Here is a 25,634-nt window from a genome sequence, read left to right on the forward strand (position 1 = left end):
TACACCTAAAAAGTGTTAAAATTATGAGAAAAATAGTTAATCGCACCCCCGTTTTTTTTCTCAGTGATCAGACAGATTTAAACTGTTCCCTGTAAAAATGGAATGACAAGGCATACCTTTTGATATAATAAAGTGAGTTCTTATTATTATTATTAGTCGGTATTATTATTATTATTTGAAAGTTACGGTGTTATGCCCAACGCACAATAACTTTTGTTTAGTAAACATGTTTTTGACATTTCAATAAGAGTGAGTGAGATCTAGATCTAGTCATCTCGCTCATTCTCATGGGAAATTTTGAAAACATGTTTACAAACAAAAGTTATTGTGCGCTGGTCATTATGCCCGACGCACAATAACTTTTGTTTTGTAAACATGTTTTTGACATTTCAATGAGAGTGAATGAAACCGAGTTTAGTCATCTTGCTCTCTCTCTCATATGAAATCTTGAAAACATGTTTACAAACAAAATTTATTGTGCGTTGGGCATTATGGTTTACTATCTCTTTCCTTCTCCCTCTTAGCCCAGTTCAAGACTCAGTTTGACTCTTTTAACTGCTCGAACTCCAAGAAAGAGCAGTTTCCACAATTTTGACTCAAGATCAGACGGCTTCATGTCGCGTGAAAGATTGCGCCGGCGGAAATATTTCAATTTCGAATTTCGGTTAGAAAAATCGACAACAATTCAATGTCTGGACAAAACCAATTTATTAAAAACATTTTTTAATAAATTGGTTTATTATTGGTTTAATTGTTATCTCCTTGTTATTCTAAACGAAGTGCATATTTTCTTGAAATAAGAATCACAAAGGAATCAATTTGTCTGAGTTAGTCTTTTTTCATAAATGTTGTGTCTCTAATAAAACGGTACCATTTGGATGTCAATGGCTGAATTACCATTTAAGGACGAGATGATCAAAAACTGATGGTCAGAAAATATTGTTTTCTTTTTCTGACTTTAGAGTAAAATCTGAATTTTAATGGCAGTAGTATTTTGGTCACTGGTGACCCAATCGGCTTTACCGGGTTAAACGAAACAAGCGTGACATAATTTATTAGAAATTGTTTAATAAGATATAAGGTAAAGTATATTCGAGTCAACCGCCTCTCGGCTCGACTACCCTGGGTTCCTTAAGTCGACCGGTGGAAATATTTATTCAGTTTATTTATTTTTGCAATAATCAAGGGGTAGATAACTGTATCGCTCACGGTTCACAGTACATCTATTAATTGTCGATTTTCTGAATTCTTACGAATTTTGTCGATCTCGTGCCGGTCTACCGAGTAAATCTAGAAGATTAGTGTTTCTGATACAGTACATTAAAATTTATAATTGGAATTGTCTGTAGCAAATTTATAAGTTACACGGGATTAAATAAACGGTATACTTCATAAGAGCGAACTAATACTTAAATTTGCCGATTCTTCGCTAAAACCGTGCCGATCTGCCGATTTTTCTGAATGAACACGCCAATCTGTCGCTTTCTGGCCAAATTGTGCCGATCTATTGAATTCTTAGCAAAATGATAGAGATCTGGCAATTTTTAGCTCCAGATCGGCACATTTTTGCCGATCGCCACTGACAGTTCACTGTAAGTGACACTTATTCACCCCTTGGCTATAATATTTAGCAAATGGTTTAATATCATTTAGTCAATTATTTCATAAATAATACGAATCTGATGGAAATTTGTAAAAATTGACCATTAAACACAGAAAAAATAATAAAAATGTGAAACATGAAAGTAATTTCTTAAATAAAAATTCGCAATTTTGAAGTAAATTATGGCATATGCTTCTTGATATCCTTGCCTTTTTTCTTAAGGATTTATTTCAATTATTATCCTCAAAGATTACTAGAACATTTAAATTTTTAGTCTTATCGCAAGTTAAGGACTTTATCTATGTTTCTGTGCATCAATTTTAGTTCTATGATTAAGTAAAATATTAATTTTGAGTCTGAAAATTGAAGGTGTATTTAAAATTTGATGTTCCACAATTCGACCGGTCGATGAATCATAGTAAGTGAAGCTTTTTTTCACTGAATTATTGTTCTATTTTGCAAAAATTCCTAAAAGTGTGTTTTCCTATTTTATTTTAATAAATTCTTAATTTTAAGTGTTATCCATGAAGTGTAGAAACAGCCTAAGTTAAAAGGGACAGATAATCCTAACCGGCTTATGTAGGTGAGATTCTTAACGTGAGCTAACTCGGAGTGCATGCAAATTCGATTTGGAGCTGAAGTTGGGAGACGCCATTCAGTTATCTTGAATCAAATTCGTGAAATTATACAAATTTTGTATTTAAACCAAAATATCAAGGATTTGGATCAACTGACAGAAAAGTGTTATATGGGTGAAATGTAGACCAGAATGTTCTCTATAATTTTGCCGTAGAACTTGAACTCATCGATTACTCAGAAGCCAAGATAAGCGAGGTTTTTTGTTTCTTAACTCGTTTTTTCATCCAGAGTGCCCCAAGTAGTCATTTGTTGAACTTCAACTATATCAAAGAATTGTTGTATTTTGCGGGACTTTCCATTTAAACCCCTATTTTAAGTGTCTTGGTGGAGTAGAGGCAGTCAAATTGGCATCTGAGTGATTTCAAAGCGTTATTATTGGAAAAATCAATTTTTTCACACTTAAACGGCAAAATCGGAGTGATAGCGTGGTCTGAGTGGAAAATGATGTATGGCCGAAATGTAGAGACAAATGTGCTCTACAATTACGTTGAAGTAATCATCAAAATCGGTTTAGCGACAGTCGAGATAATTGAGGTTATGTGATATTGAAATTGGTTTTTCGACTGTGGCGCCTCTGGTGTTGGTCCCACGAAGTTCAAATATTCTAGAAAGTTGTAGCATTTGGTGAGATCTTTCGTTTAAGCCCTCATTCATCAAAATCGGTCACATAGAACCGGAGATATGATTTTTTGAATTTCGTGAACTTTGACCCCTCATATCTCCGGTTCTATTGAAACCACAGCGCGCATACGCACCATTTTGGAAACGTCCTAGACTGGACTACAACATACTAAAATTTCATTAACTTGCACAATGCCGTTTTTGAGAAAAGTGACTTTGAATTTCGATGAATTTTGACGCTATCACAGCGCCACCTATGGTGACTTTTTGAACTTCCATCTGAAAGTGCTCATCGAGACGAAACCAAAAAGGTAAAATTTAGGTCGCTATGTTAATTAGAACCGGAGATAGAGGCCGGTCAATGTTCGAACTTTGACCCCTTATAGCTCGGGTCAGGGGTTATGGATCGACTTAAGGTTTTTTTTGTTTGATAGGTATAATCAACGGCTACAACATACTAAATTGTCAGCCCGATGCACAATGGAATTTTTGAGTTATTTAACTTTTAAGATTTAAAAATTTTCTTTTTAAAAAAAGCGCCCCTAGCGGTGGTTTTATGAACTTGCGATGTTAGAAGGGGAAGTGGCATTTCACGAGAGCTTTCCAAAAAGCCCTCACTTTTTAAATTCTGACAATTAGAACCGGAGTAATGGCCATTTTAAGAAATTTTTTTTGGACCCTTATAGCTCGGGTCAGGGGGGTCGGGGGACCTTAAGTTTGGTATTGATGGAAAGCTCTAAGGCCCAGCTATAACATACTAAAATTTGAGTCCGCTGAATGCCATAGGGGCGGAGCTATTGAGAAAACAAAAAAAGGGGGGTCTTCAAAATGGCGGAAGGAGGGGTGGTGGGTCTATGCTCCAAGTTGCAATTTTCACCCGATATATAACCTTTGCCGAAAACCGCAAGTCGATATCTTTTTTAGTTTAGGAGCTATTAAGCTCCAAAGAGCGGCCGGCCGGCCGGCCGGCCGGCCGGGAACGTAACTTAGCCACATATATATTCGGAATCAGGAAGTGGCGAAACACATTTTGGCCAAATTTGAGGTCGATCGGACGACATGAAATTTTGTTAGGATTATAGTAGGTGAGATTGTTAAGAATCTCACCTAATAATGACTATAGTTTTGTCGTTTATTTAATTTTAAGAAAAAATGGATGGACGAATAGAGGAACCTCAGGCGGTCGAGTAGAGGCACTCTGATATCAAAGTGGTCGAATAGAGAAACACTTCGAATTTTTAAAACATTTAATTTTTTTTCTAATTTTAAATTGTATTATGACGATTATGACTAAATTAAATTTACAATTAGATGGATAAAGATCTAGTCTATAATTTTAGGTAAAAACTCCATCAAAAAATAAAAATTATAACTGTTTTTTCATAAGTTTTTTACGAAATCCATCCTTAAGTGGTTGACATAAAATATACTTTACCTTATGTCGAAATAAGAGTCCCTGGGAGAGAGTCGGTTGTAGTGAAAATTTTAAGGGGTCAGAAAATCGAAGATATGAAGTGCTTTCCTGTATAGTTTGAGAAATAATGAGTTGCGAGGAGGAAAAACTACAAGAGCCATTTAATTTCAAGTTGCTTTGATCCGATGGGATTGGTGTCGCAACTGAATAAATTTAATTATAAGGCATTGAGAAATAGCAATATAAAACTATGTCTAGGATACTTATAGGAGTCAAGATGTTCGTGTATCCTGTTAAGTCTTTCAAATTGCGTCATATTTTGTTTGTTCGATGAAATTTAAATTTCTTTAATTTTTCAGAAATTTAATGGGAAATATCTTTAATTTTCCGAATTACTTTGAATAGTTCTGAGATTTGCTCAATAATTTCCTCGATAGTGGCTTCGTGCTTTCGTGACCAAGGGAAAGGATGAAAAAATCTGAAAATTATCCTCTATTGGGTAAGGTTGAACTATGGTGATGTTTAGAAATACCATAAATCTCGGTCAATTTTCGTGAGTTGAAGCAGTTTCGATGGACTTCATTGAAAATTTTGCCACATGGCATCCATTGGGTGGGAAAAGTCCCTAGTGAAGAATGCAAGAGAGGAAGTGCATCATAAATTCATCTCCTGTTGCACCAGCAATAAAAGTGTAATTTGGTGTATGTGGGACATGGTTTGGTGAATAGTGTGCGAGGGATGTTTGGGCAGCTTTCGCCGGCCACCGGATCCAATGAACTTTTGCTATCTATATTATGTGGAGAGTAGAGAACATGGTTCAGCTGCGGCTGGGAAAACCTCCATTCCGAATGACTCTAGGCTGGGAGAAAGTCACTATATGGAAGCTATTTTATAGTTTCATGCAATGTTTTCAGGGAATTTGGGGCAATTGCGTTCATGGCACACGATAGAAATGCTCTAATGTTCCAAATAAGCGTCTCCTGTTTCGTTTATAGTCTGAAATGCAGAAATAGGCATCAATGTTAGACTGTTGGGTACACCATAAGTACAATTTTCACATAATGTTGCACCACTTAGTATGACTTTAAATAAATTTACTTGGCAATTGCGAGTTTCAGGTGCTCTTGAAACTCCAAACAACCCCCTGAGGTATTTGTTTGTTGTGATGTATTTTTCCCAAATGTAAATGAATTAATACATCTCTATAGATTTCCTTTGGGTGATAGACGGTTTGAGAGTTGGAAAATCAATATGTCAGTGACCTTATTTTGCAAACTGCGTAAACGAAATTATTTTCGTACGATGTTTTAAACTTTGTCGCAAAAAAGGGGTGACAAAGCGTGCCATGCTTTGCGAAATGCACGAACTTGGGACTTCGATGTCAGTACTTTTTGCAATGCATGTTATTGTATCCTCATCACCTGTTATGAGTCGATCCAAAACAATCCCCTTATATCGTAACTTACGAGGAGAGAAATAGCCATATTCGTATGATTCACCATATTCTTTACAGACTAAAGATATTGAACCCATGAAACAATGTTGGAAACGTATCCAAGATATCCGAGATTTTCTAATAATGGTAAAGTACGGTAAAATTATTGTTCTTAAACTTTTTACAATCTGTTCAATTTTAAGCTATGAATTTTCTTTCATTAGGATACTCAAATTACACGGTGTCCATATCCCAGAAACTCGGAGCTTGATGTTTCCCATTCCTCAGTCAAACCAAGACTACCTCTTTCTCACCACTAACACCCTGTTGAAGTACCGTTTTAGTGAGTGGAAATAACTCACGATTTTCAAATTTTGACCATTGCTTAATAGAAAATTATCTTCTACCAACAATGTTAGAAGATGTAGGGGAGACTGGGGCAAAATGTGGCAAATTGAAAATTTTAAAATTCAATATCTTCCAAGAGGAAAGAGACCGAGACTTTAAATTTTAATCACAGATTGCCTTCGTGAACCTCAATTAACGTCAAAGGTTTTGAGGAATTCGAGAAAGGAATATAGAAAAGAAAAAATATTGAAATTTTGAGCCTTGTTTATAAAATATTTGCCCTTCGAGAGATATCAATATTCATCGACTTACTTTCCAAAATTTTTGCATTAGTATATGTTTGCTGAATAATTTGGATCCTCTGAACACGGATCTGTTCTTTCATTTGTAAATTTTCTAAACTGATTTTTCTCAAAAAGTAGTTTTTTAAAAAAAGAACACTTGGGGTAAAATTTGTCAGAAGACATGGGCCAAATATTGTCAAAAAAACGAAGAATGCCGATGTTCCACATGGCGAAAAGAAACATCCAGTCACTGGTTCTGATGAGACCACTGAGAAAAAAAAGAGGGTGCGATTAACTTTTTTTTCCTCAGAACTTTAACACTTTTTAGGTGTAAAAATATATCAACATTTTTTAATGTTAATTTTACACCTTTTTAAGGGTAAAATTAACATGAAAAAGGGTAATTTTAACCCCTAATACACCTGAAAAGCATAATATTAACACCAATTTCGGATCAATACTGCAGGGTAAAACATTTTCGGAATGTTATTTTAGTTTTTTCGGATTTCTCTCAGTGACTGCAGATGATTTATGAAGCAACACAATTCTAACAGGAAGATAGAATAGGATCTTTTTAGGGTTTCCTCATATCAAAAATGTGTTTTTAATATTTAAATTTCTTTGGAGTTCCATAAACATAAAACACTTGCGTCACTTTTTTTTATTATGTTTTCCTGTGACATTTACTCGGCAAACTTCGTTCGGTTCAACTCGCCCAATTCGCCCATCTGCCATTTGTAAGCCGGCGAAGAGAATTTTCTTGCCAAAAACAGCGTTTGGACAATAACTTGAAAAGCACATTTCTCGTTTAGATTATAAAAATGGTCTGCATAAAGTTGTAAAGGAATGAGTTTCCTATCAAAATATCTCAATTGGATATTGAAAATGACAAAAATACCCCATGCAGGGGCCCATCAAGCCTAATAAAAAGTGAAGCTATTTTTCACTTTTCCTTGTAAAAATTTTGCAGATATTGCACCACGACTTAAACAAACTTGCTCGTAGTTCTTCTAATATTTCGGCGAACATTATAAAAGGCCTTTTTATGTGGAGCTATTTGAAGCCAATTCATAAATTGATCTCGGACTCAGCTCACAGTGCTCCAAGGAAAAAATTATTTAAACAAAAATTTAGTATATTTATCCCTCCATACGGAAAGGTATCTTATAATACGGAAAAACTTCTCACTTTTTAAATATTTAGCATACCGATCACGAGTGCAGAGAAATTCCCATACACATTTGTATGTGAAAGTAAGAAATTGGCTTCAACTTTGAAGGCCACTCGCCGGGGACTAGTTATAAAATACTCCCTCCGTTCCGAAATAAGTCGTACGTTTGGGGAAAAATTAGGGATTAAGGAATGGTTTCAGAGAATGTTTTTGTTATTGGCAAATATCTTGTGTATGAACTATCCTCCATGTTCAGGGATAATATGAGGATCCTATCACGATGGTATGTTGAGGATTCGATATGTTGAAGTTGTCCATTTTTCGCGTTTTTTTCAAAGAGCTCCGGTAGATAGTTAATTACTAAAAAATGGACTGTGATTAACATTACAGGATAGAATTTGTTCTAAATTTTTAGTATGCATAAGTAGAACTCAACAGTTATTACCGATATGACATTTTTTATTGCTCAAATTTTGCAGAATGAGCAATAAAAAGAATATCCATTTTTTATGTGTTCGAATATCTGGATGCAAAATGGTGAGAAATAGGGACTTGGGACCTTCAGAGGACCCCCCAAAAGTTGACCCTGGGACACTTTATATGTTTCTCTAAAACATATTCTGAATTGAAAAAAAGAAATCGCACGACGTGTTTTCGAGCAATCCCAAAAAACATGATTTTGAAGGGAAAGGGAAGGAGTGGGGGCAAAATAAATAACATATTAATGTTCCCAGGGTCAACTTATGGGGGGGTCCCCCGAACGTCCCAAGTCTGTATCTCTCACCATTCTGCATCTATGTTAGATTGAAAATAAAACGCCAAAAATAAGACATTTTTAAGACATTCATTCCTCAAGATACCATCAAGACCGGACCCCAATTTTAGTACTGAACATAAGCAATAGTTCTTTACAAGAGATAATTGTTGATACATAAAACATTTACCAACAAACTTTCCCTTAATTCCAATTTTTCCCAAACGTATGACTTATTTCGGAACAAGATTTTTTCCCAAACGTACGACTTATTTCGGAACGGAGGGAGTATGTATTTTTAAATAACTTTTAATACACGATTTCTAAATATATCAGACTGATATGTCAATTCTCTTTAGGAAAAAACTTGCGAATAGTCTTCAGTTCCTGTATGCAAAAACATATGGAAAAATTAAATGTCAATAGGCCCCTGACCCCATTGGCTGACAAAATGTGCCGTTTTGAAAATGTCTACAAAATCATCTTTTGGAAAATGGTTCTGAAACCGTATTTTCTTTTGTTTCAGAGGAAAATAACTTCGGCAAAGTTGTAGAGCCGTAAATTTCCTTGTGCTCAATAGAAATCATTAAGTTTCTCTGATAGCTTATGAAAAAATAAAATATTTCTTTTGACAAATTTTGCCCCAGTCTCCCCTATAAATGGATTTGATTTTTGGAGAGATAAGTCTATATTTTGAAATTTTCCAAGCCACCTTTTAATGATCCTGAGAGCAAGAATACGATCTAAATAAACGCCCAAAGTGATGTTTTGTAGAAGTCCACCACATAGAACTTAAAAGAAATGTTTTCCAAAGGACAAAATGATTTATTTGAAGGATACTTTGTAATTTAAGGATTCAAAGCACTCTAATCTTTCCTGTGTATCCAAGAAAAATCAACAAACATAGTGTAGGTTAATTTTTAAACAACGGGTAGGACATCGGTGTCTCAATAACCAAAATTTTTTTTTGACTATAGAAAATTATCATGTCCCTAAAATAGTCACAATAAATGTTTTTGTTTTTGGGAGACCGGTGTCCCACTCGTTCTTAAGGAGTTAACTATGGGATACACTGTAATCCAGACCTGTGCTTGTTAAAAGTCGTGTAATATCGGAAATTTCGTGTTGATAATTTTAATGGAAATTACAATGCAAATTACTGGTAACACTAATCCCGCTCATTCACGGTGCTATGATAAATAATTTTGCGCCAAAAAGACATAAAAATTTATATAGAAAGAAATTGTCTTCTTGATATCTTTATCGGAAGACGGATAGCTGTTCACTACACACTCATTTACTTGAATTTTGAAGAAATTCAAAGAAATTAAATTCAAATATCACTTCAAATGGAAAGTTCTTAAATCGCGCGCAATTCAACTGTGAGAGAGAGATAGTGACACAAATAACTCACTTGACAAACATCTGGCAGCGCTGCGGTTGCAAAAAATCTCTGAAATGCGACAAAATATTTTCTTCTCTATTTTATCCTTATTAGCAGGTCGTGTCCCTTCTTTTAATATGTACTTTTGCATTCCTTATTAACGAAAATACTGTTGTACAAAAGGGTTTTTCTCAAAACTATCCTGAACATTGGGGCAGCTCAAAAGAATATGAGTCTTCCAGCTTAAAATTTCATCCCAATGTTTTTGTTGTAATATCGACAATTATTCACAATTCACCCAAATAATTGTATTCAACTAAATTATTAAAAGAATTTTCCTGTGAAAATGACTTAACTCTAAGGAATTAAATAATTTTCACATTAAAAAACCTCTCATTTTCTCTACGTGAATTTTTGCGGCATTTCGAATAATGCCAACAGGCACCACCAAATTCACTTCGGCTTTTAGCTCAGGCCTGCTGTAATGCCATATTGCAAATAGGACGCGAACTTACACATCCATCTGATATTTATAAACTTACAATATCTATGATTCTTTTCAGCGTAATAACGTGAGTATACAACTCTAAGCCAATTTGAAACTAATGTGAAATTTTTTTTTTATTATATTTGGATATCATTTCTTAGTTCTCTCTACTTTATAACTTCAATCTGAAATTGGAAATTCAAAAACATCCTTAAAGTTTATAATGAAATTCTATATGTTTTTGTTTTCAAGAGCAAAAGCATAATTGTGGTTGATTTTTAAAAGAACCCATATCAGGTTAAACAACCAACGGAAAAAGATATAAATCAGACCTCTCAATGCACAAAAATCTTTCGTCCATGGAGCTCCTTAGGATTCTAATAGTGAGCGGGAAGTCGTGTCTCTAAGGATCAGTAATGCTTTTGCACGTGGCTTTTCGCATGGTGCTTTCTTGGCGAACTTTCAAAAACTGGGTGGTGTCTATTAGGGGAATATAAAATATACTCCCGCATCACGTAGCAGGGAAATGGAGCCCGATTGTATGGAATAAGACACGAGGTGGTGAAACAATATTGCAAGTCCATGGCTGAATACAAAATTCACCAAGAAAGTTATCGATATTTTAAGCCTTAAAACTCGCTTCAATGTCGTATCCGGAGTTGATGAACGTGGAAGGGTAGCTTTACCATCTCTATCGACATAAATTGGATCGATACTATCACTTCAATAATTTGATAAGTTACTTTTAATTGCCATAAGAGCACACTTCAGCATAAGATTATTTATTAAGCAAACCACAAGTCCCACAAGTACACCAATTTGGCTTGACTCCTACTCATTCCTAAAGTCCCCATCTCTTTCCCTTTCTACTAAGACGGGATTTATGTGGCTTCTCTAGGGGGACTTTCAGTGGCGACGACAGAACAGGATGTAAATCTTGGATATTGTGCTCCTGAACAATTTCCAAAGGCGGGCTATGTGCATTAAATTGTGCAAAATGGACAACGTGGTGCAACATCTTGGCCCCTCGGGTACCTCAAGTACGTCCAAACTACGATAAGTTCAGTAAATTTTCCGTGTAATAAGCTTTTATTGTTTAACAGAGAATGAGGAAATGCCAGTGGAAAGTTTGGTGTTAAGAAGTCATCGTAAATTTTTCTATGCTGCTCTCATAAATTCTTAGTTAGATCTTTTCTTCATACATTAAAGGTCTGTTGAACAAGAGAACTGCATGGAAATGAAGCTTGAAGAAATTTTCTTTAAAACAATTTAATATTTTTCAATTTACAGAATCTTTCCAAGCCGTTAAATTGCTGTATCATTTGAAAATAATTACAACATTTTACCATTAATTTGGATTTCGTAATTTTATATTATATTATATCATACTAGCGGAATATTTATTTAAATAATATAATGAGAATGGATATTTGAGTAGGGGACATTGGCATTAAGGGTAGCTTACAATTTGGGATACTTGAGTGTGAAATTAAACACTACAAATAAATTGATTTAAATTGTGGAATTATTTTCGAACATTTAATAAAGACTGCTGCAAATTAGGCAGTATTCTAGAATGAATAGTCAGTGAGAATGAAAATTGGTATATAGTGAAATATTATTGGTAAAGGAAAAATTAGGAAAATTTGAGCGTTTTTAATTTTTTACTGTCAATTTTGAATTACTTACACTGAGAAAAACACGAGGGTGCGATTTTTTCCTCATAAATTTAACACTTTTTAGGTGTAAAAATATATCAACATTTTTAATGTTAATTTTACACCTTTTTAAGGGTAAAATTAACACGAAAAAGGGTAACTTTAACCCCTAATAACCTAAAAAGCATAATATTTACACCGATTTCGGATCAATACTGCAGGGTAAAATAAACATTTCCGAAATATTATTTTAACTTTTTCGGATTTATCTCAGTGTACTTACCAATTTTAAGATTTTACTCACCAAAATTGCTAGTAAGCTGACCTAAAATATTTTTTATTTTAATAAAGTGTAATCTTATAACATTTTTTTTATAGAAAATATTTATATACTTGATACTTGAAAATACATATACTTGATTTAATATAATATTTAATATAATTTAAATTATATTAAAATCGAGATGTCATTCGATTAATTCTGATCCGAATAAGCGAGCGAACACTGTATATTCTATTATTATCAGAAAATTGTTCGATTTCTCACAGTTCAAAGGGTGCTTTTATGAGAAAAAGTTCAATTTGGTTGAACATTTTCGCATAAAAGATTAAAAATAAAAATTGGGAACAGTTTTCCAGATTGTTCCTAACAGGAACAGAGCCATCTATCGAGTTTTGTTCTGAGACTTGCATTCCAGTTAGTCATCAGCTGAGCAAATTCTCAAAAAAAAAAATGTTTTCGTTTCATACTGAAGGTGTTTTTAGACGAAAATCAAGTAATTTTAAGTTCCTTAGAGGTAAAAATAGTGCTTTTAGTGAGAAAATGTCCTTGTGTGTATACGATACGGTGTGCCTCGAACTTTGATTTACGGTACAGGCGGGCAGAGTATCCAAATTGCGTTGAAAAAAAGTATCGTTGCTGTTTTAAAGTGATAATGGTTTCAATTTTCCCTCACTGTCTCTTTCCCTACTTGAATTTATGTACCAAACGATTAAAGATATTCTTTATCAGTGATTTCATAAACATTTTGAAGTTTAAACCATTTTTTACCAAAAAGCTAAATAAAAAAACCTCCAAATGTCAATGAGATGTTGCGATTCAAAACTGAGCCTTCTTGCGAGCTTTTGTGTGAATTTAGAATAACAAAAATCTGAAATTTTTCTCAATGGAAATGGCTCATTAGATATACAATATCTAAAAGAAATTGTAAAGAATCTAAGCTAAGAAAGTAATATCATATCTACGAGAAAGCTGTAATATAAATAGCTGAAATAATGTAATAGAAACATAATATTGCAAGCAGTGTTCCGAATTACAACACTGAGAGAAATCAGAAAAGTTAAAATAACATTTCGGAAATGTTTGTTTTACCCTGCAGTATTGATCCAAAATCGATGTAAATATTATGCTTTTTAGGTTATTAGGTGTTAAAGTTACCCATTTTCATGTTAATTTTACCCTTAAAAGGGTGTAAAATTAACATTAAAAAATTTTGATATATTTTTACACCTAAAAAGTGTTAAAGTTATGAGGAAAAAAGGTTAATCGCACCCCCGTTTTTTTCAGTGAAGGTGTTCAAATAGCATTCAAGTTATATTCTATATTATCATTCATTTCTACCCGTATTAAGTATAATTTTCACAGTTCCAAATAATACTTCCTAAGGAAAGGAAGCAACAAGATTTGTAGCAGGACTTCACTTTGTACGGAAATTATTGCACTTTAAACTTTATCTTAAATCGGCTCAGAATTTGGAACAGTTTCTCTATAGGACTTTGCTCGTGCTGGGATTTGAATTAACTAAAGTTTGTATTATTATTATTTATTCGTTTTCATTATTTTGTGGTATTTAAAATTAGAGCAGAAAAAATATGTCAGCAGCGCAATTTGATAGAGTTTTCAGCTTTCCAAAAAACATTTGAGAAAAGAATTCAAATGATGGTATAAAATTTATTGCAAATGCTATAAATTGTTCAGTGTTGCTTTTTACTATAGAATCTTGTATGATCAATAAACCCTCTACTTAATTTTTATGGTAATAGTTTATAATAAAACAAATCTGAAAATTTTCCGGTGGTGATGTTGCAGAATTTGCTACAACAGAGAAATTCGAGAAAATTATGTCCATATTTGAAGAGTTTTAGTTTTACAATGGTAGGTCAATATGGACATAAATTTCTCTAGTGTGTAGTGGCCATAAAGGAGTTCAAATACGGTTATGGGGGTTGTGATAGCTAAGATTGTTAATAGGCCACCTTGGAATTTCTGTAACTCGTATTGAGACTTTATTTTACCCTCTAACAATATTTTCTTTAATATACGAAAAATGTTGTAAGAAAATGATTTCTAGGATAATTATGATCCAATAAAGTCGAAAAAACCATCCATTCTTCATTATCTCTCTTAGTTTAGGTGCTAGGTGAGAGAATATAAAAGAAAATTGAAATTCTTTTTGCTTAATAGGTCTTTGTTTTGTGTATCATATGTGTTCATCTGCATTTCTCTCGTTTAAATGATAGTAATGGATATTGAATTGAACTGAGCGTAAGAAAAAGGACACATACAATAGTAATGTGATTGAGAATATATTTTTCTTATACTTGCAAGTTTCATCGGAAATACAATAATACAATAACTGTCCTTTTATTCCTCTCTCTGATTTAAAATTTCTGTTACTGAGAATATGCTAAGGACTTGCCACAGATTTTTTTCTCATTCAGTAAAGGATTCAATGTGAAATCTAATCTTACCGGCCGAGAATTGGATTCATGGTCTTCATTTCTATGCAATAAATTGCTTTATTCAAGCAAATACTTTGAGTCGTTCAGCATACTGTAAATTCTCAAGACGTTTTCAGATTCTCCTTAGCTATTTTGTGACGTAAATTCTTTATCAGACGAATAGTTATATTGAATGTTGAATGGCTTTTGAAAGGTAGGGAACATTAGGGTAATTTGGAATAATTTCTAGAGGTTTAAACTTTGGCGCAAAATTCATTACATATAAAAATACTTTTTTTTTTTTGAGAATATAAATAAATTTGTTCGTTGTCTCTGTTAAATTGATAAAATTTAACATATTTGTACTCGTCGAACTTCACAGAGAGAGCATTATATTATATTTTCTCTCAATTTTGAGTTACATATCGTCGGTTGGAATTGCAACTGTGCTAACTGCATTTACTTTGTGCTTATATTCGTTATAAGTGACGCTTTTGCAACGAATATAATTTTAAATAAACACTTACAATGAACGCAAACACAAAGTAAATGTAGTTTGCAGATCCAAACGAATATAGGGGAAAGGCTCATAATTTTGTCCAGTTTCTTATTTTGGACACTTTGAGGATAACATTGGACACTAAAAATAAATTGATTAAAATGATGGATTTTTATTCCAATATTTGATGAATAATGAATTCTATCTAAATATTTGTTCTTTTTGGAAGATTTTGACACTAAATGCGTTAAATTTTGAATATGATTTGAGTTGAAATTTCTTTGTTGAAAATTCAGTGTGAGCAATTGCTTACGAGAAAACGTGAGCTAACTCGGAGTGCATGCAAATTCGATTTAGAGCTGAAATTGTGAGTCGCCATTCAGTTATCTTGAATCAAATTCGTGAAATTATACAAATTTTGTATATAAACCAAAATATCTAGGATTTGGATGAATATGACAGAACTTCGTGTTTACTTCAGTTCTTATTTAGCTGTGGTGAAGTACTAACAATGTTTCTTCGGTTTTTTTGAGTGATATTATTGAATACTCATTGAATATTGTGTTGGTTCACGTTAGTGGTGATTTGTACATTTGATCTGAAGTGAGATTTGCCTTGTGAATTAGATTTTTCGTGTGAATAATGGGAAATGTTTTAAGACATTTACCAGTGAGGTGATGGCTCTTATTTTGGACAGGTGTTTTTCTCACGAAATTTCGTGAAGTTTTAGCTTTTGTGATGACTAGGTTGGACAAATGCCTGGAGAAACAAAGGAGCATCATCTCTACGAAAGAGATGTAGCGAGAAATGCCTTGAAAAGTTCCCGGAAAGGCCAGGGAATGAGCGAATCCGCACGTACTTGGAGTATCGAAGTCAACTCACTTTAATGAATGATATGAAAAGTTTCCGGGCTTCTGTGACATTCTACGTTTCCCTTACATGAACAGGAAGAGGACTTGGTAAGATTGGTTCATCAAATGAAGAACAATGGGCATCCTATTGAGGCGGATTAGCTGTCCAAATTTACAACCAAGTTGGACAAATTAATAAACAAGTTGTCCAAAATAAGAGCCAAAGTCACCTCTACATATCAATTCATTTTTAAACGTATTAAAACTAATTTTAATAAAAATAAGACGATAAATAGCTTGCTAAGTTTCTAAACAACCCTTCTGAAAAGCGAGTATCAAAAAAAATCGATTAGTATTGAAAATATCGCACTTCAAACTTGGGATATCGATGCTTATATGCAGACTGTCCAAAATTATGAGCACTTCCCCTATATATTGCTACTTCTTACTGTTTAATAGCCATATTTTGGTAGTATTTAGGAAAGCTTAAGTTTCGAGTTTTTTTACGTCACGCAGTTTGTCCGCCTATCCGTCTGTTTGTCCGTTCTTCCGGCTATCATTAGATTTAGAGGTCAAACGGTTAGAGGTAAAGACTTTAGACCTTCCAGTAATCCCTCCCCATAAGTCAACCCAAGGACAGTTAACATGCCCCAATTTTCTTCTCAACCCCTCCCCTCCCCAAAACCATGTTTTTTTTGGGATTGGTCGTAAACGTGTCGGGCGACTTTTAACTCGTAAAATCAATTGTAATATTCCCTAAATTTGGTCGACCTTTTGGTATTTAAGAAGAAATTGCCCAGTTTGAAGAACTTTGCGAATTCCTTAAAGCATGAACAGAACTATTTTATAATTTGAACCAATAGAAAACTTTAATAAATTAAATTAAATGCGCGAGTTCGAGCATTCCATAAAGTGTGAGTCGATTTGCTACTGTATAATTCCTCGAAAACATGAAAAAAAATATTTGAAAGGCGTCGGGAATTCAGTAAATTCTTAAGATGTACTTAGGGGAACCATTGCTAATCATTCTAATAGGGCATTATGGCAAATTTTCAAGAATTTCTAGTTTGTACAGTAGCTTGGAATTTAATGGGTTAAATTTCGATAAAATTTGTTTCCTCTATTAATATTATTTTAAACGAAACATCAATTAAAATGTTGCACATATTAAAATATTTAATTATATTTTAAAAGTTGAAAAGGCATTGTGAAAATTGCAAGAGCAGAATATCCGTGATATATACTTCTGTTATTTTATTTGGTTGGGTTCATGACATTGATCAATAGAATTGTAATTATCTATTATTTAGCAAAGCTTTTGCCAAAAAAAAATGTGCTCAAAAATCAATTTTTACCACCCCTTTTGATATTTTGATGATGATCTGAATATGGGATTTATTGAAAATTTCTATATGACCAATTGTTGAAGAGGAAATTCGAGCGGAAATTTTCATATCGCTCCCAAATTGGCTCATGATTTCCATTATATAAATAATAATTTTTCGTCCAGAGGCGACGTCCTCTTAGCCATGGAATGTAATGTATATTTCAGGGACACTCAAATATCACAATGGCACTCAATTCTCCCACATAAATATCTTGAGAAACCCCTCAGTACGGAAAATTTATGTTTTTTTCCAGCGGAAGGGCATTATTCACGGTCCATTGAGTATCTCCTTAAGGATTATTTCCAACATCTAAAATTGTGTCCTTCTCTTTTGATTACAGAAAATGCTACTGCTGCTCCACATTGCACTTCTTCTCCTCACCTTCAGCACAGATTATGGTGAATCAGTCGATCCAATTGGTGAGTAAAAGTATTTCCTTTGACACTTTGCAGAAACAGCTTTAGAAAAAAAATGGCATTAATAATACGTTCCAGGGCGTAGAAAAGCTCTTTGAACGTTTTTCTTTTGGAGCAAAGGAGAAAAGTCTTTTTTTCCAATTTACACGTTAACACACCCTATTTCAATTCTACCTTAATTTATATAATTCTTTTAATTTCTGTCTACTTCACCGTGAATTAAATTTCTTTTGTGATATACACTTCTGTTGCATAAATTGAAAAGCTTCTGAAAGAGTGTGTGCGGTTTTAGGGAAGGATATTCATTATACAGAATATATTGTTGCTTGCATTACGTAATGTCGTACATGCGTTCTGCTGGCATTTCAGGAGCAATATTTTAGCTTTAAATGCTTTTATGTGGAAACATATATAAACTGAATACTCTATTTCAGCGAGCAGAAGTAAAATTATTGCATTAATTACTCTTAATTAAAAATGAGTATCAATGATATACGGAGATTTAGTCGTGAAACGACCAAATGACTTAGGGGAGACCGGGGAGGTTTGGGACAGGGGCAGTATGGGACGAGGCGATTTTTCCATTAATTATTGAAATAAATGGGATTTAACCATTACTCAATCGTAGGCAACAATAAGATGTATCTTGACTGAAAGATTGGATATCCTCAGTTCAGTTGCTAAAATTCTATGAACATTTTTTTAAAAATTGATAAAAATTGTATATTTTGACGTCTCAGTTTTCCTCTTTGTATTTTAGGGTCGGAGGAACGTCTGTTCGACAGGGAACCCCTATTGACACTTTTGTCAAAATGTTGAAAATTATTTAATGTATCTAGTAAAATATAAGTAATATAACGTTTTTTCTGTAATATAGGCTAAAGCCTCACAATTTTGTCCAGTCTGCTTATAAGCATCGATGCTCCAAGTTTAAAGTGCGATATTTTCAATACTAATTGACTTTTTTTGTTACTCTCTTTTCAGAAGCGTTGTTTAGAAACTTGGCAAGCTATTTATCATCTTATTTTTACTAAAATTAGTTTTAATAAGTATAAAAATGAATTGATATGTAGAGGTGAATTTGACTCTTATTTTGGACAACTTGGTTATTAATTTGGACAACTTGGCTGTAAATTTGGACAGCAAACCGCCTCAACAGGATGCCCATTGTTCTTCATTTCATGAACCAATCTTACCAAGTCCTCTTCCTGTTCATGTAAGGGAAACGTAGAATGTCACAAGAAGCCCGGAAACTTTCCATATCATTCATTAAAGTGAGTTGACTTCCATACTGCAAGTACGCTCAGATTTGTGCATTACCTGGCCTTTCCGGGAGCCTTTCAAGGCTTTTCTCACTACATCTCTTTCGTAGATATGATGCTCCTTTGTTTTCCCAAGCATTTGTCCAACCTAATCATCACAAAAGTTAAAACTTCACGAAATTTCGTGAGAAAAACACCTGTCCAAAATAAGGAGTATTATCTCACTGGTAAATGTCTTAAAAAATTTTCCATTTTTCACACGAATAATCTAATCACTACTAACGTGAATAAACACAATATTCAATGAATATTCAATAATATCACTCAAAAAAAAGCGAAGAAACATTGTTAGTCCTTCACCACAGCTAAATAAGACTGAAGTAAACACGAAGTTCTGTCATATTTCTCTTAAGCAATTGCTCACACTGAATTTTGAGAAAGGCAATTTTAACTCAAATCATATTCAAAATTTAACGTATTTAGTGTTAAAATCTTCTTAGAAGAACAAATATTTAGATAGAATTCATTATTCATCAAATATTGGAATAAAAATCTATCAATATCAATTTATTTTTAGTGTCCAATTTTATCCTCAAATTGTCCAAATTTAGGAACTGTCCAAAATAATGAGCCTTTCCCCTACCTTTTACTATAAAATTTCAAATTTCATATCCCAAATGGTACTGAGTAGGGTTTCAATAGGTTCTGACACGAGTTCTTAAAGTGTCAATAGACGTTCCTCTCTTCCTATATCAGCGTTATATAATCAAAACTTTTCTATGTCATTAGCTAGCAGTGTAATCTGGAAACATATTTTTATAAAAGTTTCCGTGATCATACACCCTTGTTTTTTACTTAAAGGTTTTAAATACGAAAACTACAAGAATTATTATCAAAATGGAGAGTAATGCTCAGTTTATACTGGAAATCTCCCTCTTGTGGAAACTTTAGCAGTTCAGTAGTTGCCTACAGAGACAATTAAACCATCAATGTCTTGGGAATCAATAGTTTCTTCTCCTGTTGATATTCTACCTTTGTCCAATCCCGTTAAAAACTATTTTAATATATCAATATCCTTAAGTATCGTATAGACCGCATGAAATTGTTATACATTATCGTGTTTTTTGGAATATTGTCTTATAGTCAAAACATGAAAAAGTGTCCCAAACCTCCCCGGTCTCCCCTACCTATATTCTAATTTTTAATTAATTAATTTATTTTTTAAAGTAATTTTATTGTTATAAACCTCAAATTTTATGTGAAATTATATTTTTTTAAATCAATTTTAATTATAATTATTTTATCTTTATACAGAAAGAATAGTCCGAAATGTGTCAGATTATTCTTAATTGTGAATTTATATGATATGTTCGAAAGTCTTAATGTAAATCTCTGAAACTGTCCAACTGGGGCACCTTTGAATTGGGGCAGCTTTAAAATTTGGCTTTTTTCTTCTATTTTTAATTGAAAATGATCCTTATCTAAATGAATTTTTGTTTCGAAATTGATCTGTACAGTTAAATTACATCACGATAAGATACAGTTTCATTTAAAAATAGGAGAAAAAACTTCTATTTTAAAGCTATTTCAATTCATAGATGCCACACTTCCCCCTATGATAATTTGATTTTTATATAATTCTGAATCTGACAACTTATTATATGTTCTAAAATTTGTATTAGACTTAACAATAATTCGTTTGCATTGTTTTTTTTTTTGGAAACTCGTCTCTTGCTGTGATTTCTTTTCACCTGAAAATATGTACTTTTCTCACTTGTTCTTCAAAAAAACGAGAAAAAAACACGTAATTTGTGAGAAAAAGCTTCTGAAATTATGCAAAAATAAATTCTTTTCTTCTCATTCAATGGAGAAATTCAGTGAAATGTAAAATTGCGAGCCATAGCTCAAAAAAAATTCAACTGAAGGCAAAAAAAAAATTAATTACTGAGGGTGGAAAGCTCCAAAAGTTCATGACAATTGTTAGAGTGTTGATGAATCACTCCCATTGCTTTTCTTTTGCCAAAAATTCCTGCCCTATTTAGAAGATTTGGTGTTGTGCGAAAGATTTCCTTTGACGAAAGTCTGCTTTGGCTTCTTTTTGGGACTGGGAAAATTGCCACAATAATTGGGGGGAAATTTTTGTTCGTTGTTGTGAGTCAAAATCCATCTTTCATGGATGAAGCAAAAATGTCTCTGGCTAATAATCATTAGACACTTCACAAGCCACGAAAATGGATGGTGAAAGTTCAGACGAGGGATGGGTTGATGAGGAAGGTCTGATGGTGTTTTCTTGTGAGATTTTTGGACTACGAGAAGCACGAGGAGGTTTTCTTTTGTTTATCCAGAGGGGTGTGGATAGCTGACAATGGAAGATGAGAAGCTGGATGGTAAATGAAGTCATCCGTGTGTTGTGGAGGGTGGAAAGTTGCCTTGATTGTCTATATACTTGGTGGGTGGGAAAATGCTTCATTTTGTTCATGTACATGATCTCCTTGAGCCTAGTCATGAAAATAGAATAAGAAGCAAGTGGAGGATGTTCGCTTTTCATCCGTTCCGAGGCAATTTTTCCCATTGTACTCCGTCAAATCAATGATTGTGCTGAAGGTTAAAGGCAATCATAGCAGAAGATTACGGATATTCCGTCACTTCGGTATCTTCCTGCCCCAACTTCTTTTCACTTCTAGCCGATACACTTTTTCATACTGGTTCACAACGCCACGATGACGACACATAATCACACCAATTTTGTCCAAGAATAAGAATTTCGCGACACAATGCAAAGATGAATGATGCTGCTCTTCTATAGTCTGAAGAATACGAATCTTTAAAGGAACGATTGAGGGCATTTCAGGGTTAAATGAAAGTCACCATGCTTGTGCATAAAATGAATACGATAAATTTGATAGTTATATAAATTGCTATAAAATGTATTTTAAGATAGTAAACAATTAGCGTAATGGTAATTCATATTAAACTTATAAACACTTTACACTACAAAGTTAATTTATTTCAGTATTTTAATTGTGCATCTGCGTTTTTGAAGTCACCGTAAAATCAAAAAAAATAATCTTGCCGTAGATGGTGGTGACTTTGTCCTCCGTAGATGATTTTGACCCCCTCCTGTTTGTAAACTATATTTTTTAATTCTAGCACTTAAAGATGGTTATTACCTATCCAATTTACCATGTTTAATTGGATGAGTACCATTCTTAAACATTAGAATTAAAGGAAAGTTTACGAACAGTAGGGGGTCAATGTCACCCACGGAGGACAAAGTCACCCGCATCTACGGTACTTTAAATTGAAAATTGAGTTATCAGTAAATTAAGTGCCTATGTTTTTGTCTGAAATATATTTTAGCTGAGATTCATTATATTTTAGATCAAATTATCCAAATGCCATGTGAAGAAAAATACAAATAAAATTACGAAATATTTTATATTCACAAAAAGTACTAAAATACTCTTAGTTGTGTTTTGATTACCTACGTAGAGATTTCGTGAAATCAAGAAAGAATAACCCTCAAGAATTCTTTTCTCCCCAAGCTCTTCCAATCGGAAATCCGATATCTTACAACATGAGAGAAATCTTGATTCTCTCCCTTTTGTATAATTCTTATGTTCTATCATCCATTTGTAGACATCAAAATCTTAAATTTCACCCTTTATTTTCATCTCTTTTCTTTTACTCACGCCTTATCCTCTCGAATCAGTTTCCAATTTCTTCTTTTCCATTGTCACTCTATCGCACAATAAGTACCCTTGATTTTTGGCTCTAGATTTATCATTGCTCAGAAATCATTTTCTCGCTACCACCTACAATATTTGACCTTTATCTTTTCTATCTCTATCGTAGCTCATCCTGTGAACTTAGCGCGTAACCCCTCTCCAAAATCTTCAAATATTTTCAATCTTCTCGTTTTGGTTTTCAACACGCTGTTCGACTTTCTCAATTTTCCTATCCCCATACACTTCTCCAGAACTTTTCGTTTTTATTGCAATAGAGACGTTTAAACTTTCTTCCCAGGGTTATGTGCGCACTGAAAAGTTGTCAGAGCGCGAATGTTGGTGAATTGTTTGACAGTAAAACTCTCTAGTTTACCATTCAACCACTTTTTGTTATATCGGTTGAATCATTGGAAATGATGAGAAAGCATTAGATCTGCGATTTGTTCAAAAATAGGGGAGAACGGGGATGATTAAGAAAGAGACAGGTGAGATAATTTTTAATTTAGGGTCTAAAGCCCTTTTCGCCACCTTAAGGTTTGATACCCTTGTAATTCTTACAATTTTTGTCGAAATAAAATGATTTTTTTGTACAAATGCTTTGAAGCCTTGTCTCTCAATTGAACCAGAACACTTCCAGGGAATTTTTGGGCATCGAGTTGAAAAAATACATTTCCTGCAGCATTGCATGTTTCAGTACTTTTCGCCATTGTGTAAGCACTTTTTCGCCACTTGTTTTTAATTGAATTTTAAGAAACAGCCAGCTGTCGGAAACTCCCAAAATAGACGGCACAGTACTTTTTTTTTTTTATATAACACCGATATTAGACAATTATTAGAGTGTTTCAAATGATTTTTTGCAAATTTTTTATTTGGAACAAAAAATCGATCGAAAATCACGCCTGTTTCGACTATAATCCGCGAGGTGCGCGACTTGTAAAATGCTTGGAAACAATGAGTGGCGAAAAGTACTTACACAGCCGGAAAAATTAATCCCTTTTCACCACATCTAAATTTCATTATTTTTTTAAGAAACATTATTAAAAATGATATTACAACAAAGTTTAGTTAATAAGAGATTGAGTTTCAGTGAAAAATATAACATACTGTACAGCAAAAATATAAAATAATGCAAGGCAATTTCTCTTAGCGTTGACAAGTTTATTAAGAACTCCATATTTTTTTGGTGATTGTTCACATTGTCGAGAATTCCTTTTAATAACTTGCAAATAATCTAGTCGGTAAAGAGTAAAAGACTGTAAAAGATAAAGATTAATCTAGTCGGCATTTCGTAGTTCCATAAGCTCATTCCCTTAAAGAGTGATTTTATTTGTAGGTGGCAAAAAAGTGCTTACTGGCGAAAAAGTACTGACTCTACCCTACTGAAATTTTTTCTGATCTCTTTTAAATCATGAGACTAAACCAGAAAGTGGTAGAATCAGCATTTTTGGCCACCCTTAGGCTTTAATGGCCTCGTAAGGTATGAAATTTTTGTCAGATTAAAATGAATTGTTGTATAAAGGTACTTTGAAACAATATCTATCTATATATCTAGGATTTGTTTCAAGATTCTTTGTTAATCTCATTGAAACATATGTATTTTCCCCAATTATGCTTGCCTTTATCTACTTGTTTTGAAATGATTTTAAATAATTAAGAGACGCAATAACCCATTAGAATAGTAGAGTGGAACATATTGTGAGTGTTGAAGTACAATCTATTCTTAAATTCCTCAGGTTAGCTGTTTTATCTTGGGTGGTCAAAAAGTGCTCACACGGAGAAAAGGGCTGACTCAAGGGGGAGATATTAGAGTCGGAATTTTAGTTTACAGCTGAAAATGAAGTGCTTGGAAGTCTTTGGAAGTGGGAGTACTCGAATATAAAGTCTTTTTCTCTTCAGACAACGTTACTTTTTAATTTTTAATTCGAGCGACAGTATAATTTGGAAAGGTTTGTTGAAATTTTCAAGTTCGGTTATGACATTGAAATTTATTGTAGCTTGATTTGTGTCGTAATTTTTCCGAGGAAATAATCAGTTGAATAATGATTTTCGTGAATTTTCACAGGAATTTAAAATTCATGTAGTGGCTCACCAACCAATAATGACATAGGTATTGCAATTGACTGTGAATCAATTTGATATAATTTTTTTTTCTAATTTGTCGCATATATGTATATATTGGATGATTGTATAAATTCGTGGAACTTTTTCACGAATATAGGTAAGGGGTATCCTATACATCTCGTCAAGAGGTTTTACATATCTTCAATGCCAAAAGTATTCGCCAAAAAAGTCGATTTGTGGTTTTGAGGACTTTTATGAAATGAGGAACAAAAGGTGCATTTGTAATATTTAATTTTAGACTAATTTTGGAAAGATCTATCTGATGAACTTTCATTAAAAAAAAAAAACATTTTGGAGGTTTATTTAAATAGCGTCCTTGCTCTAAGATTTATCTCGATCTATCCTTTGAAATATCAATTCCATTTTAAACAGTCTCTAATATTGATGGCAATATTGTGAGTATCCTAGTGAAAGGTAAATTTCAGACGTAATACCCTAGACACATTTACGATTTCGTCCAAAAGACGACTTGACGTAATTATAATCAACATAATGTTCAGATTACATTTCCATCACTAATCCGTCTCTCGGCTTAAGTTGAAAAACGGCTTAGCTAGTAGGAAATTGATGGGAATTTAGTCAAATCATTATTTTGATTATAATTAGATCAAGCCGTCTCACAGCTTAAGTTTGTAAGTGTGTCTAGGGCATCAGGTTTATCCATATGGCTTAATTCGTTTAACTTCTTATTAGTCAATATCATTGGAAAAATTTAAACTTTGAATTGAATTTAAGGACAAGTACTCCATTCACTTAAAAAAAAACATTAAAGTTGGTCGTTATGTAGATTTACCAAACCTTCGGGAACTGAGCAAAGCCTCCTGTCTGAAACCCGTGTAATACAGGTTTA

At 33.4% G+C, this 25,634-nt stretch overlaps 1 protein-coding gene across 1 annotated transcript in view; it reads left to right on the top strand.

Moving 5' to 3' along the window:
* Positions 1-25,634, top strand: part of LOC129803184 (Ig-like and fibronectin type-III domain-containing protein 2) — a 316,223-nt gene that overhangs the window by 165,276 nt on the left and 125,313 nt on the right. The window contains exon 4 of the mRNA XM_055849573.1: positions 17,598-17,676. Coding sequence (XP_055705548.1) covers positions 17,601-17,676 — 76 coding nt within the window. The 5' untranslated portion in view covers positions 17,598-17,600. The remainder of the gene's footprint in view (positions 1-17,597; positions 17,677-25,634) is intronic.

This window comes from Phlebotomus papatasi, chromosome 2 (genome assembly GCF_024763615.1).
Source record: "Phlebotomus papatasi isolate M1 chromosome 2, Ppap_2.1, whole genome shotgun sequence".
NCBI classification, from domain to species: domain Eukaryota; kingdom Metazoa; phylum Arthropoda; class Insecta; order Diptera; family Psychodidae; genus Phlebotomus; species Phlebotomus papatasi.